At 38.8% G+C, this 16,767-nt stretch overlaps 1 protein-coding gene across 1 annotated transcript in view; it reads right to left on the minus strand.

Moving 5' to 3' along the window:
- LOC114922269 (protein transport protein Sec16B-like) overlaps positions 1–16,450 on the minus strand; it is a 78,816-nt gene extending 62,366 nt beyond the window's left edge. The window contains exons 1-6 of the mRNA XM_029283196.1: positions 16,381–16,450; positions 16,088–16,173; positions 2,920–2,984; positions 2,544–2,688; positions 2,190–2,337; positions 838–992 (exon numbers count right to left, since the gene is read on the minus strand). Coding sequence (XP_029139029.1) covers positions 838–992; positions 2,190–2,337; positions 2,544–2,688; positions 2,920–2,984; positions 16,088–16,173; positions 16,381–16,450 — 669 coding nt within the window. The remainder of the gene's footprint in view (positions 1–837; positions 993–2,189; positions 2,338–2,543; positions 2,689–2,919; positions 2,985–16,087; positions 16,174–16,380) is intronic.
- Positions 16,451–16,767: the final 317 nt, after the last annotated feature.

Genomic DNA, 16,767 nt, shown 5'->3' on the forward strand with positions numbered 1-16,767 from the left:
TCACCTTTTGCAACCTCCTGACAAGCAAAGTCAATGGGGAAGCCAGATTCACAGAACAACCGTGTTACTAACTTGACGACTGCAATGATTCACTTAACAACTGTGACAAGAAAAATTGTAAAATGGGGAAACTGTTTTGCTTAGCAATATAAATTTTGGGCTCCGTTGTGGTTGTAAGTCAAAGACTAACTGGTTCCCTTTCCGTGGCATACTAAAATCTGACTTTATTATTTTCTAAATAAATGTTCAAAGAACTTTGTATTCATTATGTCAATCTCTTTGATGTAAAAGGGTATCAGAGCCTGCCTGACAGTAAACTAAACTGAGCACAAAAGCCCCAGTTGAGACCTCTGGGTTTATCTTTGAGGAGGGAGAATTTAGAATCATGCTCTTCCTAACTCAAAGTGCAGTCGCTTAACTGCAGTTCATCTGGGTCTCCACAGTCAAGTAGGTTACAAAATGCACTTTGCAATATAGACTTTATTTGTCTACATAACCTCTGCACTCTCCTTCTTTCAGAGCATTTAATATGTAAGCTGAATGCTGAAAAGCCTGTTGGATGTTTTTGCCAAACAGTTAGAAACTGCGGGTGTCTAGAGAATGCATTATAACAACCATGCTACCTATAAGGGGAATGATGGAAGATGCTTAGAGAAAAAAAAGGTATATAATAGGGCACGCTCTTTGTTTACTAGGAACAACTATAAATGAGATAGGGAAATCAGAGAAGAAAGTAAAACCAAGGAATAAGAAACAAAAAACAATCAAATAGTGCCACAGTTCTGATCCAGATATACAATATCATAGCTTGTTACTAACGAGCAATTAAAAGTTTACCTCAAGGCTGTGTATCTCAACAAGAGCAGGTTGTCCATCTGCTGGATCATTTGGACATCCTCGGACCAACTGCCCTCCAGCTCCAAAACACAGAGGTACATGAGGGACAGTAAATTTGGGGGAGGTCACACGGTTAGACATAGCTTGGAAGTCTTCTGCTAGAAGACAAGAAGACAGTCCTTGTACTGGTGGGCAAATGGCCTAGATGATAAGCTACAAATATAAATATCTCCAAATTTGATGGCTGGGCTTTCTGCTTCTGTACAGCTACTTGACTTTTCAATGTGAGCATCACTTTTTATTTTATCAGACTGGAACCATTTCAGATTGTAGAGCATTGAATCATTGGCCTGGAAGGGACCTTAGAGGTCTTTAACCCAACTCTGTATCAAGCTAGGAGTCCTTATATAATCCCAATCAAATAGATGTCCAGTCTAGTTCTGAAAACATTCAAAAATAGTGGAGCACCCATAACTCTGGGAGGCAAGCTATTCCATTGATTAATTGCTTTAATTGTCAGAAAATTTTCTCTTTATTTCTAGGTTTCATCTTTAAAAGCACAGAGCAGTTTCCATCAAGTCGGATCTAGCTATGAATATATAGTCAATACTCTTAAAAAACTAATCTAAAGAAAGTCTAGGGCAGGTAACAGGAGTATATTATTTATTCAATATTTTCTAGTCAGCATTTTCAGACAAATCCTCCTAGAGCAGTTTTCAAATGTTATCAATAATGAACGTAATAAAAGTAATGCTTGTTTTTTAAAGATATTTTTTGGAGGGTAGGAATAAAAGCAATAAAAGCTTGACTGATTTTTTTTTAAGTTTTAGGAACAACCTAAAGAGGTAGGAGGAATAGAAAGTGGAGTTCACACAGAACTACCATGTAAATCTGGAGCAAACACCACAAGTAAAAAAACAAAAACCCTAAGTCCTGAAGACCATCCAACCTGACTCTCCTTTGGGCAGACCATAAAACAGGGCCTTTCTCTCCAATCTTAACATCACATACCCTTCCAATGAAAATGAGCCAAATTAGTACTAATATCACAACAAGAAATTATGGCCATATTATTCTGATGAAAAGCGTCATAGACAGGTCTATTCAGCCCTTCTTTATACACGGAACATCTCTTCCTCCCTACAGATCAAACTGCTATGAAATTACCCCAGCGTTTTAGCCCAATCCAGTGCCAGCATTCAAATTTGGGGGAATCCTCAGATGGTACTTCTGAGCCAAATAGAATTTTTTTGTTTTCTAACCATGAGTTTCACCATCGTTCTACCCAGTCCTTGATAAGTATTCAGCTTTATTGCCCTCATCCTGCATCTTATCCTTGTTGAATAACTCACCTGACTGAACAGGGCTCCAATCCTCGGAGAAAGTTGCTTCATAGTGGTTGGAAGAATTTTCCATATATTGACTAAGCTCATAACTGCTAGAACTGAGGCCAGATTCCTTGTACTGTTGGAGGGGAGTTAGCCCATCAGGCAATGAAAGCTATGTGGGGAAAAACATAGAAAATATATGGGAGTGAATGCTAGCCTGAATTAAAACAAAGCAAAACAATCTATAACTTCTTTCCCAAGGAATTTTACTATTGGAAAAAAAATAGAAAAATACAAGGTCTGAACCACTTTCCTCCCACCAATGGTTTATAGTAAACAATTGCAGGCTAATCTGTCAGCAAGAATGAGATTAGATACCTCATGGGCTGGAACAGTGGCATTCTTCAAAGAGTTCTCTTGGAATTTATCCCAAATGTGTCCTCGTAACAAAGGAGAATGGTAGTTGATATCATAGGAAGCATCTTTCTTTGAAGCATAACTATCTTCATAGGAATTCTTAGATCTGGAGGAAATCAAAGGAAAAAGGTTGAGCTTAAAATCTACCTGACTCAACCTTACAGCAAATTTATATATCTGTCTCCTTACACCATGATAAGTACATAAAATTAATGCCATACTTGAGTATCTACTGTTCCGCACAAGATTCTATTTCAGAATTTTGACCCAATTTCTTCAGCAAACTGGTGTACACAACAAACTGCCTAAGCATATGTCTCACTTAGATCTTTCTCACCTCTCACCAAGTCCGGTGCTAGGTGAGAAGAGGCTCCCTCTATTGATAATATCCCATCCCACAAGCTAATAATTTTGGATTACAAAAGTCTGCAGAATACTAGATACACAAAGAATTGCAGTTTTCTGCAAGATCACGTGAATGTTGGTACCATTTTATAATGCCTTGGCAAGACCACACTTGGAATATTGCATCCTGTTTTAGTCGTCCAATATAAAAAACATGTTGAGACTCTAGAAAGAGTGCAGAGAAGAGCAACAAAGATGATTAGGGGACTGGAGGCTAAAACATATGAAGAACAGTTGCAAGAACTGAGTATATCTAGTTTAATGAAAAGAAGGATTATGAGTGACATGATAGCAGTATTCCAATATCTAAGGGGTTGCCACGAAGAAGAAGGATCAACCTATTCTTCAAAGCATCAGAAGGCAGGACAAGAAGCAATGGATGAAAACCATCCTAGAACGAAGGAGAAATTTCCTGACAGTTAGAACAATTAATCAATGGGACAACTTGCCTCCAGAAATTGCAGGTGCTCCATGACTGGAGGTTTTTAAGAAGAAATTGGACAACCATTTGTCTGAAATGTTATAGGGTTTCCTGCTTGAGCGGGGGGGTGGGGGTTGAACTAGAAAACCTCCAAGGTTTCTTCCAACTTCGTTATTCTGTTACATATAGCAGTTTGGCTTTATCTTCAATAGCTAGGATGAAAACTCCATCAAAAAATGCACAAAGGAAAGAAGGAGCCAGTGTGATACAACTTTAAGTGATGAACAGAGAAATAAAATATAATGGAGGAGGACAGGGGAAAAAATAATAATTTTCTGTTACCCAAAGTCATCCAGCTGGTTTCTGTGCCTAAGGAAGAACTAGAATTTGGGTCTATCTACTTCCAGCCCAGTACCTTAACTGAAAACATGCCACAGACTCTCATATAAAGCATTCTTTAAAAACCTTAATTATGAAATTATATAAAAACTAAACATTGATATATTAATATAACTATATTATTGTTGTATTACCAAAAATAAACTTAGTCTACTACATTTAAAAACACTATACAGTAAAGAGAAAAAGAAAAGAACAAAAGTAAATTACATATAGTAAATTACCTATGTTTATTACCTTCAGTGCTAGAAAATAAACTAATTCCTACTATAATAAGAACAAATATTTCTGGACCAGAAGGTAGTAAATTGTAATTCTGAATCTGTCAGGCTCCTCAAATCATTTTCGGGGTGCTGTCATTATGTTGGGAGGGGGGAGGTCGTGAGCTGTGGAATGTGTTTCATTTGCTTTGTTCTCTCAACCTTTGGGTGTGAAAGGGGGAGGAATGTGCCTGGGGCCATCTGCCTTATCTCTGCTCTGTTGAGAAGAAGATGCAATGCCTGGGAACAGAGTTTTATTGCTCCTTCAACTTCCAGTTCCCATAACAACTTCACACCTGTGGATTGGCTGGATTTGGACCGGGCACCTGGGCAGCCGCAAAGAGCGAGTCGCTGAGAGGCATACCTAAGGAATACCACAATTTGGCTGAAGTATTTAGCGAGAGAGATTCAGATGAACTCCCTTCTCACCGGCCCACAGACTGTGCCATTGAGATTGTCCCAAAGCTAAACTTCCAAAACCTAAACTGTACTCCATGACTTCCAGGGAGTTAGACGAACTGTGCCAGTTCACAGATAAAAACTTAGCTTGGGGTTTCATCCAGCCAGCTAGATACAGGTGGCAGCCCCGGTGTTGTTCTGGGAGAAGGAAGATGGGTCTCTTCGTCTCTGCGTGGATTACAGGGATCTGAAAACAGTGTGCAAGGAGAATGTATATCCCTTGCCCCTCATGAAGGACATGCTGGCCCACCTCTGTAAGAGGAAAGTATTTTCTAAACTGGACTTCTGGGAGGCTTATTACCTGTTATCAGAATTAGAGAGGGAGACAAATGGAAAACTGCTTTTAATTGCCCCCTGGGCTGCTTTCAATTTAAAGTGCTCCCTTTTGGATTACAAGTAGCCCCTGCAACTGATAAATGAAGTGTTACATGAACACCTGTATAAGGGAGTTTTGGTGTACCTGGACGATATATTAATATACACTGAGATGAAAACTGAGCACGTAAAACTGGTCAGAGCGGTCCTGAATAAACTCTGCACTGCCAAACTATATGCCAAGCTTTCAAAATGTGAATTCCACAAAGAGAAGATTAACTACCTAGGCTACCGGAACTCGCATGAGGGGATGGAGATGGACCCAGAGAAAGTGCATGCCACTTTAGAATGGGAAGCCCCATGCAAAGCTTCTTGGGTTTCGCCAATTTCTATAGGCAGTTCATTCCCTCCTTTGTGCAAATTGCACTCCCCATTACAAACTTATTAAAAACCAAGGGGGGAGATAAGCCAAAACCTAGCCAGCCATTAAAGTGGACTATGGAATGCCAAGCCGCATTCAAAAAGCTGAAAAGACTTTTTTCTGCAGAGCTGGTCCTGAGGCACCAAGATTCAGAGAGACCACTTGTCATTCAGGCTGACACTAATGATGTGGCTGTAGGTGCGGTACTGCTCCAGGAAAACAAAAAAAGCCAATTGCAGCCCTGCGCATACATTTAGAAAAAACTGACTGAGACTGGGTGGTGTGGGAGAAGTAAGCCTACGCAGTGAGGTGGGCCCTTCTCACTTGGAGGCATTTTTTAGAAGGGAGCAAAATCCCTTTCCAGGTTTGGACTGACCACAAAAACCTAGAAGGGCTGAAAACCCCGAGGAAACCGTCCCCCAAGCAGGCACGGTGGACCCAACACTTGCAGCACTTCAATTTTACCCTCCACTATTTACTGGGGGGGACTTCCTGGCAGACGTCCTATCCAGGCTGCCACAATACAACAGTGTAAAGGCCAAAATAGTCAAGCCTCTATTCCTGGCACAGCAGCTAGCAATCCCAGTAATCATGAGGGTGTAATCAAAAGGCATCCCACCATTAGCTATCACCCTGGCCTTTAAGCAAGCCCTGCAAAATGGCAAATGGTTCATTAGTCACAAGAACCTTTGCTCCATGTGGGAGGGGCTACCAGGGATAGGAGGGAAGTTATATGTCCCAGCCAGACACTAAAGACTATGCAGACCTGCCATAACTCAAAGGTGGCAGGACACTTTGAGTTTGTAAAGACCCTACACTTGTTAAAGAGACAATTCTGGTGGCCTTCTATCAAACAGGAGAGTTATGTGATCAGCTGCCCTACATGCACAGCAGCAAAATGGAGGCAGGGGAAAATGCCTGGCCTTCTACAGCCAGTTGCAAACCCTTCAGCACCCTGGAGAGAGATTCCTATGGACTTTGTTGTAAAATTGCCAGAAAGCATGGGAAATACCGTTATTTGAGTAGTGACTGACCTGTTTTCAAAGCAGGTCCATTTCATTCCTTGTCAAAAGATCCCAACAGCAAAAACTCTAGCAAAATTTTTCCTCCTCCATGTCTACCACCTACATGGGGCCCCACATCACATAATTTTGGACAGAGAGGTCCAATTTATTTCTAGGTTCTGAAGTGCATTTTTGGATCTCCTAGACCAGGGCCTGCATTCTAGTCATCAACCTCAAGCAAATGGTGGGACAGAATGAAGGAGCTCAGTACTAGAACAGTACCTACAATGCTTCATCAACTACCAGCGAGACAATTGGACTGACCTCCTGCCATTTGCTGAAAATGGCTTATAATAATGCTGTGTACTCTAGCACTGGGTTCATCCCTTTTCAAGTGGCCACAGGACAAGAGCTCAACCCAAAGCCCAAGCTGCCCACTAACGAACCCACAATTCCTTCCCTTAAGGAATAGATGAATCAACTGCAAAATATTTGACCAGTTGTCAGAAAAGCCCTAGACCAGTGGTGGCAAACCTATGGCATGGGTGCCAGAGGCGGCACTCAGAGCCCTCTCTGTGGGCATGCATGCCATCGCCCCAGTCCTAGGCCTTCAGCTGGGTTTTATAAAACCTTTTCGCTTTAGGCCTCCGCCACTGTGTGCAAAAAAAAAAAAAGGTTCAATCAGTCAATTTCAACTTCTCGCAGGAAAAAAAAAGATCTTGCAAAGTTGGAATTGATTAATTGAACTTTTTATTCCCACCCAGTCTGCCGTTACCACTGCAGCCACGCCCACCCAATGGGCCACGCCTACCCAATGGGCCACGCCCACCCGGCACTCCACGATGCATAAGTGGGTTTTGGGTTGCAGTTTGGGCACTCAGTCTCTAAAAGGTTCGCCATCACTGCCCTAGATGAGACTAGAGCAGCTATGAGGCTCAGACAGATAAAAAGAGAATGGAACCTAAACCATTCCACATAGGGGACATAGTATACCTGTCCATTAGGTTCCTACAATCCCTTTAGCCCTCCAAAAAGTTAGGGCCAACATTTGTGGGACCCTTCCCCATTAAACACATCATAAATCCAGTTACAGCGGAATTAGAACTCCCCAAGGCCTTAAGGCAAATCCACCCTGTATTCCATTACAGTCTGCTAAAGCCTGAAATAACATCACCTTTATGCCCAGCACCACAACCCATCATGGTAGAGGGTGAACAACACTTTGAAATTAAGGAAATCCTAGACTCATGCAAACACCATGGAGCCACCCAGTCTTTGGTGGCCAGGAAAGACGTCCCAGCATCCCAGAAAGAATGGGTGCACAAGAAACATGTTAGACCCCCTAGGTTACTCAAACATTTTTATGCACATTACCTGGATAAACCCAATTAATCTGTGAATTCTCTTTCTCTCCCATTTTATTATTTTATATTTCTCCAGGTAGACTTCTCCTTCTTTTAAGGAGGACGGCATGTCAGGCCCCTCAAATCATTTTGGGGGTGCTGTCATTCTGTTGGGAGGGGGGAGGTTGTGTTTCATTTGCTTTGTTCTCTCAACTTTTGATGTATCTCTTTGAGTGTGAAAGGGAGAGGAATGTGCCTGGGGCCATCTGCCTTATCTCTGCTCAACTGAAAAGAGGATGCAACACCTGGGAACAGAGTTTTATCGCTCCTTCAACTTCCAGTTCCAATAACAACTTCACGCCTGTGGATTAGCTGGATTTGGACTGGGTAGATGGGCACCTGGGAGGGGTTTTGAAGAGAGGGGTTTAATGTAACATTTCATGTGGGAATTATTCAGATCTTGCTTAGCTTTTCTGTCTTCACTATCTCTCAATAAAAGTTTCTTTTGAAATAATGCCAGTTTCAAGAGTTGTGCTTTCTTGGGAGCATTAGCTGAGGCTGGGCCTTACAGAATCTTATGATTGTAACCCATGATCATAAGTAGCTAATAAAGTTCCATTCCAATACATGACTTAGATTAATAAGTAAGCCAATGACAAATTGGGTATTTTCTCCATCCATAAAAATTTACAATAATCATTAATTTTTCTAAATAAAACAAAAACTACTTATTTAAAATATTTAGGCTAAACCAAGATAAGCATTGCTCTGAAAATATCTATAAATTTGATACTAAATTTATCTTTAATAACACTAGTTCTTCCCAAGAAACCTAAGGATGTTTTCATTCGCCTCTCAATAGCCTCTTTTACCTAAGTGATACATTTTGAAATATTATTACCTACTAAATTCAATAGCTTCCTGGGGATAGCTTCTGAACAATATAAAAAAAACCTAATATTTTCCAGACAATGAACTAGTAGAATATTTGACTTACTCTATTCTATTCTATTCTATTCTATTCTATTCTATTCTATTCTATTGTTATAGCTAGAATATTGACTATGTATATACATACATACATACATACTGTGCTTCAAATTTAGATTACACAATTGTTGAAAATTATCATCTTCATATAAAATCTTATACTCAAATTCAACTATACAAATCCCTTTGATGTTATGAGTTAGTTTTATTAGGCATGCCAAGTTAAATTAAAAATTAAATGAGACTCCATCCTTTTTTTATTGCTGGTGAAAAAATTCAATTGATATTTACAAAATCATAAGGATTATGGTAATAAATGTTAATCCAAGAAATTAATTGCATAGGAAATCTAAAATCCTGCAATACTTGATACAAATCCATGATTTGAATGATAACAAATGTCTATTATATTAGCCAGAAGATTTATACAATCTGAACCCTAACACTCTTTCATGAATTGTTTAAGATAAATTACAACAGGCAATGTATTTTGCAGTCTTCACACCAATGTAGCTGTTAAAATCAACATTCAAACTCTTTATAATACCATACTTCTATCTATTTAACATTCAGTACAAATCATTCAGAGTCTCAAACAAAATTAGAACACTAGATGCATACAAGCACATTTACATCCCAACCAATATAAGATCACCATGACTGTTTCCTTATATATTTATCCATAAACACAGTAGACACCCAAGCCAAAATGCTCAATGTTGACCCATTTTCTAAATATTCCATTTATCCTCTGGAATCTTTAATTCCATCACATACTATTTGTATCATATTCAACAATCAACCTTCAATTCTATATTAATACAAACCATTCCATAATCCCCGCCTATTTGTTCCATCATATATTTTCTCTAACTCAACAAACGTACAGTAAATTTTCTCACCTCTATACATTCTAGTTCAGCTCTTTTTTCCCCCATTTCAAAAACATTTTGTTTTTGTCTTCATTTTTAAATCTTAAGCATATCCTGCTCTCGTTGAACACATACTATGTTGTTCTATCTGGCTCATTTTTGCCACGAATTTGTGTTTGTGTGCATTTTCCTAATCCACAGTTCTTTTACCTCTGTAATGTATTTTTATTTCCTTTAATATAACCCTACAATCTTCTGTATTGCTCTGTTACATGCTCTGAGCAGCTTCCATGTCCTCTTTCCTTTTACATACTTCTCATTTATTCTGTTGGAAAATTTATTTATCTTCTAATACTTTTCCAAGCAAGACTCTATTTTCTCTTCCTACAGTCCTTCCACTTTGATTTTTTCCAATTATTTCCTTTCTTTATGTGCCCTTTATTCTCTAAAATCCAATTCTTGGTACTGTATAAAAATAATCTGGTTCACATTCAGAATCTCTCATAATCCTTGTATGATATTCTCAATCTTTGACTGTAAAAATCAATCATGCTTCTCAATTCATTTTTATGCATGCATGAACAGACTTACAGTGGTGGCCAAAAGTGTGGAAACCTTTTGGGAAAAGTGTATTTTTGAGGTTTGATGGCTAATAACACCACTTTTTTTTGGAGTAGTACCATAAAATTATATATCAATGGAAAGATAATTTAATCAAGAATGTAATGCAACAAAGTTTGTTCAATTATCTGTACTGTATTCTATGAAAATAACCAAATAACCAGAAAAAGGAAGCACAACTTGCTTAGATTGATATCAGGTAGCTTTCCTTCATCTGATTGTAGCCAATGAGCATGAGTGTTTAGAGAGCCAATTAGGTGTCATCTTGTTTTGGCAATGAGCCAATCAGATCACAGTAGGATTCAGTTATTGATGTCATGTATTGAAGCTGAGAAGAAGACATTTGTCAGTGTGTTATATGATCGCTATCAAGTTGGTTGGGTTTTTTTTGTGTTCTTTCATTTAGTGAGCTTGTAAAACGTAATAAAATTAAAGTAATGGTGCAAAGAGTTGACTGGTTGCCCAGAAAGCAATGTAAAATAGTATTATTAAGTGAACAAGGCTACAGTTGTAAAGAAATTAGAAGAAAAATTGGTGAAAACTTAACCAAAGATGGCATTTGTACTGTACACTTTTCCCAAAAGGTTTCCACAATTTTGGCCACTACTGTACATTTAAACTAAGCACTCAAAACAAACATTTATATAAGCACATACTCACAAATCACCATTTCAGCCAAAGCTCAATTTTGCCCCCCAGTACAGTATTTCAACCTAATACTATAGTGTGCTCACACTGTAGTATTGGGTTCTAATCTAAATGAACTTGCAAGCCAGCATACATTTGCCATAACCCACCAATAGGAGATACATACTGATAAGCACTCAAGGTATTTTCAATACCTTCGTTCTCCATATACAGGTAGTCCTTGACTTACAACAGTTTGTTTAATGAGCATTCAAAGGTTACAATGGCACTGAAAATAGTGACTTATGACAGTTTTTCACACTTATGACCATTGGAGCATCGCCATGGTCCTGTGATCAAAATGCAGATGCTTGGCAACTGATTCATATTTATGACAGTTGCAGTGTCCCAGGGTCATGTGAACAGCTTTTGTGACCTTCTGATACGCAAAGTCAACGGAGAAGGCAGATTCACTTAACAATCGTGTTACGAATTTAACAACTGCAGTGATCCACATAACAACTGTGGCAAGAAAGGTCGTAAAATGGGGCAAAACTCATTTAACAAATCTTTCACTTAGCAACATAAATTTTGGGCTTAATTGTGGTCGTAAGTAATTATCTTAGAACAGAGGCCCCCAACCTTTTGGGCACAGGGGACCGGTTTCATGGAGAAAGGTTTTTCTGCAGACCGGAGAGGGTGTGGTTTTGTGTGCTGCCTGCATCCCACAGATGGGGCCTTGTTTGTTTGTGCGGACCAGTTGCCGGCATGCCACAATCCGGTACCAGCCCATGGACCAAAGGTTGGGGACCCCTGTCTTAGAAGTTCCCTAAAATAATGCATAGAAGTTTTATGCATGAAAAATTGAAAGATGAACACATCTTCTCACATATCTCAGCTTGGAAAAATCTAAAATATTTCCAGTGGTTTCGAGAGGGTACACACATACACATAAACACTGAAGACAAGGCAAAGATTGGTATAACATCCACAACTCTGTCCTCAACCTGGCCTGCCAGTGATCATGCTGGCCAGAGATTTTGTCAATAAATATGGAGGCCACCAGTTGATCGAACAGTATTAAGAATAACTGGATATGGACAGTCTTAAACATTGTCTTTTAAGAGTTTTACTTACTGAGTTAGTACAACATCATAATGCCCCAAAGAGTTGTTACCATCCCTAGGTTGGCAATCTCTATAGTAATTCTGGTTCCAGGAATTTGCACTTTCATTCCAGTTATCTCTCCATCTTGGATCTGTACAAAGTAAATATAAACAAATAGATCTTCTTGGATGTATTAAGAATGAAAGACTAGTCAGAATTAGGCGTAGAGGAATGGAATGCCATTCTCCTTAGACTACACAATTGAACTATGCTCTTGCTCTACTGGAACAGATTAGATAATGCCAGTTATTTACCTGGGGGGGAGGGGATGGGAAAGGATTGCAGGTAAACAGCATGAAGCTGAGAAACAATTAAGAGAAATGAAATGGTTGAGTTATACCAGAGGTAGGCAACCTTGGGTCTTTTATGACTCGTGGACTTCAACTCCCAGAATTCCTGAGCCAGCATGGCTGGCTCAGGAATTCTGGGAGTTGAAGTCCACAAGTCATAAAAGACCCAAGGTTGCCTACCCTTGAGTTATACGATAGTAATTTTCTCAAATACTGGCTAGGGTTATAGGACTCCTACTTGCTCTCTTCCTTCTTTTAGTAAATCACCATTGCAGGAATGTTTCCTTATTTAAACCAAATTATAATATAATTTGGTGCGGTGTTAAGGCATCAAACTAGAAACCAAGACATCATGAGTTCCTTGCCTGCCTTAGGCACAAAGCCAGGTGGGTGATCTTGGCCCAGTCACTCTCTCTAAGTCCTAGGAAGGAGTCAATGGCCATCTTCTTAAAAAAATTGCCAAGAAAATTGCAGGGACTGGTAGCTTTCGCTTTTAAGAACCATCGTATTTGGGCTGCAAAAAGCTTAAAAACTATATGATGGAAGGTTTACAGCAGGTGTCCCCAACCCTTGGGCAATGGACCAACACTGTGCTGCGGCATGCAAACAAGCGAAGCCCCATTCACAGGATGCAGGCAGCACATGAAACCACGCCGCCCCCCCCCCGGTCTGTGGAACCAGTCCCTGATGCCCCAAAGGTTGGGGGCTGCTGGTTTACAGCATCTCACTACTTCCATCTACAGGTTGTCCAGATATTTATAACCCAGCTATAGCACAGCTAATTTTTTAAACACATGCATTAGAAATGAAATGAAATGAAATGTAGGTGTATGTGTCTATGTATGTATGTGTTTGTGTGTAAACCTTTTGCCCAAGGTTCTCTATAAGTGAGCTTAGGAGTAAGTAGTGCTGCCTGTGGTTTTTCAGTCTCAAGGGGAAATAGAAATTAATGAAGAAAATAGCATCCATGCTTCTTGCAGCTGAAATACTTTGAGAAAAACAGGGGGAACTATAGAAAGGAGGAGGAGGTTGGAATGATATAGAGTTCTGAGGCTAAGCTAAAGGGGGAGGAGAAGACTTCCGGTTTTGCGCAGTAGCAACTGGTTATGGGCTTGTGGATTCTCCGCACCCCCGCGGCTAATTTTGCTCTGCCAGGAGATCCTAAATGGGTCTAAGTCGCCCCGGAGAGGCGACGAAGAAAGAAGGATGCTCCAGCGATTCTGGAATGGCAGCGGCAGTTCTGTTCGACTTGGGGAAAGCCTTCTAACCCGACAGGAGAAAGGCTGGCCATATTGCATCGACCAGCCCAAGCTACTAGCAACCGAAGTTCAAAAGCACTAACCAGCACAACTGTGAACAGCATGCTTGAAACTAGGTGAGGAATTTGATCTTCTCTTTTCTATTTTACATTTAATTTCCTGGAAAAGATCCCCAAGAAGCAAAATACCTCTGACTGGGAAGGAGGGGGATTTCCGCCCCACCCTTATACTAACGGAAGCGATGAATTAATCTTTTTATGGAGGATCAAAATATATGGAAGTGAAATAAATATAAAACCTGAAATTTAAAACTTAAATCTGGATAAATCTAAAATTGTTTGAATGGTTAAGATTCTCATTCTAAAGATAATTGTTCATTTTGGAAATTGAAAAACAAATAGATCCTGACACCTAGTGGTGGATGAAGACTATGACAGCTATGACTTTAATATAAGACTTGGCAAAACCTGGGAAAAGCTAATCTGTGTTTGTGACATTCAAAGTTTTAAGAACAAAGAACAGCTGTGACAAAAGAAAAGACAATAATCTGGGCTGTAGACAAAGAGAGAATTATAAATTTCAGGGGAAAAAATCTTTTTTTAACTATTTGGATTACAAATATCTATTCAATTGGGACTCATTGCTATTTGCAGAGAAAAGGAAGAAAGAGAAAGACTCAAATTCTTGACCATCATGGATCAGAGACATGTAGAAATAACATATCAAGAAAACATAAATACTTCACAGGAGGAGATATAAAGTATACTGCAACTAATTCAAACAACAATGACTTTAAACCACAAAGAAATCCAAAATAACTTTGAAAATTTAAATCAATCTATTTCCAAGTTAACTCTACAACAAAAACATTCCCAGAAAACAACAACAGAGAAGGAGCAGATAAAACAGATAAATGGATATAGAATTGAGAATAGAGACTTAAAGATGGAACTTAACAAAACTAGGAAACATGATTTAATTCTAGTGGAAAAAAATTCACAAGAATTGGAAAAAACAACTTATCCCTTAAGACTACAAAATAAATCTGAGGATAAGAAAACAGATTGGATAAAATGGACTGTAGAGATGTTAGGAACATCGGAGAGAAAGGAAATCATAAGAGAAGTAGAGAGAAAGAAAAAGAAAAAGATTTTCAATGAACATGGAAAGGCAGAAGCCCCGTACAAAGACACTTTACCTGATTTACTTTTTATATCTACAGCAACATTTACGAACATACGGAAAAACTTTTTGATTCAGCAAAATACATTGATTAAGAAAGATATTAGGCAAAGAAAAAAGACTAAAGTGGAAACCAAGAAAATTGACGATGGGACTTACCAGAGAGAATACCTAAAAAAGAAACATTTGTTTGAATATGGTTAAAGAAATAGAAAAGTTTTGGAATATATATGTCATTCTAAGAGAGATGAATTCCTTAAATAATATAGTATGCTTTTTTCCCTTTTTTGTTCTTTTTCTTGATATACAGTAAGTAATATAAAAAAGTTGAAATGACTTAGATAAAGGAAATGTTTTAGATATTTAAATGTGATTGAATTTACAGGATCTATGATAAGGCAACCAGAATGATTGGATAGAAAAGAAATATTATATTGATGTGATTATTATTTTAGGAATATTGGGGGGAAATTATATATTTAATTGTTATATATCAAAACAATAAGAATTGTATCAACTCAATGTTTGCAAAAAAGGATATTTTGGGAAAAGAGGAAATCAACTAAAACCATTATGTGGATTATGGATTATAGAAATCAATTGTTAGTGATTGTTTTACAAATATAACCCAGACAACACACCGTTCACCAATTATTAAGTGATTTATGTTTTAAAAAATCAATAAAATATATTACAAAAAAAACAAATAAAGGGGGAGGAGAAGAGAAAGAGAAAAAGAGACAGAAATGTGAGTTATTTAATCCTACAAATGGGGCCACAGAACTGAAATAGCATTTTGGATTTAGCATGTGATCCCAGGAATATTTTGAGACTGTGATCAAGATAGGATACTGAAATATTTTGGGGTATTACATTACATTCCCAGTTTTTACAAACTTGAAGATAGCGTATTTGACACTTTCTACCAAGTTTTCTCTACAAGAATATCTTTGTTAGGTTGGGCTAAGTGACTTGCTCAAAGTTGCCAAGTGAATTTCATGACCAAGGATAGATTTGAACCTGAGTCTCTCTAATCCTCTCTAGTCTTCTAGTCTCTAGACCATAAGCAATATACTATACTGGCTGCCTCCTTAGTCTCGAAATGTTAGTATACTGTAGTAAGTTACAAATACTTAAGTGTTGCAGTTTCACAGGCCTGTTCTCTCCTTTTCAGGACATTCAACTCTAACATTCTAAACTTCAGTCCCTCATTATACTAAGATACAAAGGATGCATAAAGATTTAAAAAAAATGCTTACAAATGACTTCCTATAACACACACAAATACAAGCACACCCTATTACTTTACTTCATTCCCCAATATCCATTATTCCTATATAGATTGGCCTTTGCCTGTGCTACTTGGAAATTATAAATTGTTTTAGCCCAGAAGAAAAATATTTTAGACCAGAGAAAGATATTTTAGCTCCATTATGTTCTCAGCCATTTATTCTATGGGGAATGCAGTACCTCTTTTGCTTGGATGTACTTGGGTGAATCTTTGATATGCTTCATGATCCTCCACAAAGCCACGGTGCAGCTCTTCATATCCTTGCCTGAAAAGTAACCCCAAAAGTTATGAACTAAGTAAGAGTCAGAAAAATCTGCTTTAGTGGGCTTTCTACATCTTTTTGATGAAGGAAATAAAATAGTTGGAAATAGTTAATTAAAAACAGATCCAGAAAATAGTACATATTATTATTATGTGCCAGCAAGTCATTTTCAGCTCCTAGTGATCTTTTCCATAATGATCTATCTCTAACCTGGTTCTCCACATCTTCCCATGGTGCACACAATCACCATTGTAAGTCCATCTACCTTGCCACAGGTCATCCTCTTATCTTCCCTTCTACCTTCCCCAACATTATAGCCTTTTCCAGAGAGCTGGGTCTTCACATAATTATTAGACATAATAATAACAATAGATCGAGCTTCCTGTGGCGAGGCGCCACCGAAGGAGGCTTTTTCCTGAGCCTCCAGCCCGGGACTGCGTCAAAGCCGTCAAAACAGCGCGGATCAGCTGTTTTGCGGCTCGGAACTTTCTCCCCGGGCGAAGGGGAGAAAGTGAGTTTGGCTGGGATAGGGGTTGAGTTCCCTAGTCCCCCCAGGAGCGTTCCTGGGGGGATTTAGGTGAGAATTCCCCCGGAGTC

Source organism: Protobothrops mucrosquamatus, unplaced genomic scaffold (assembly GCF_001527695.2).
Source record: "Protobothrops mucrosquamatus isolate PMUCROS unplaced genomic scaffold, P.Mucros_1.0 scaffold35, whole genome shotgun sequence".
NCBI classification, from domain to species: domain Eukaryota; kingdom Metazoa; phylum Chordata; class Lepidosauria; order Squamata; family Viperidae; genus Protobothrops; species Protobothrops mucrosquamatus.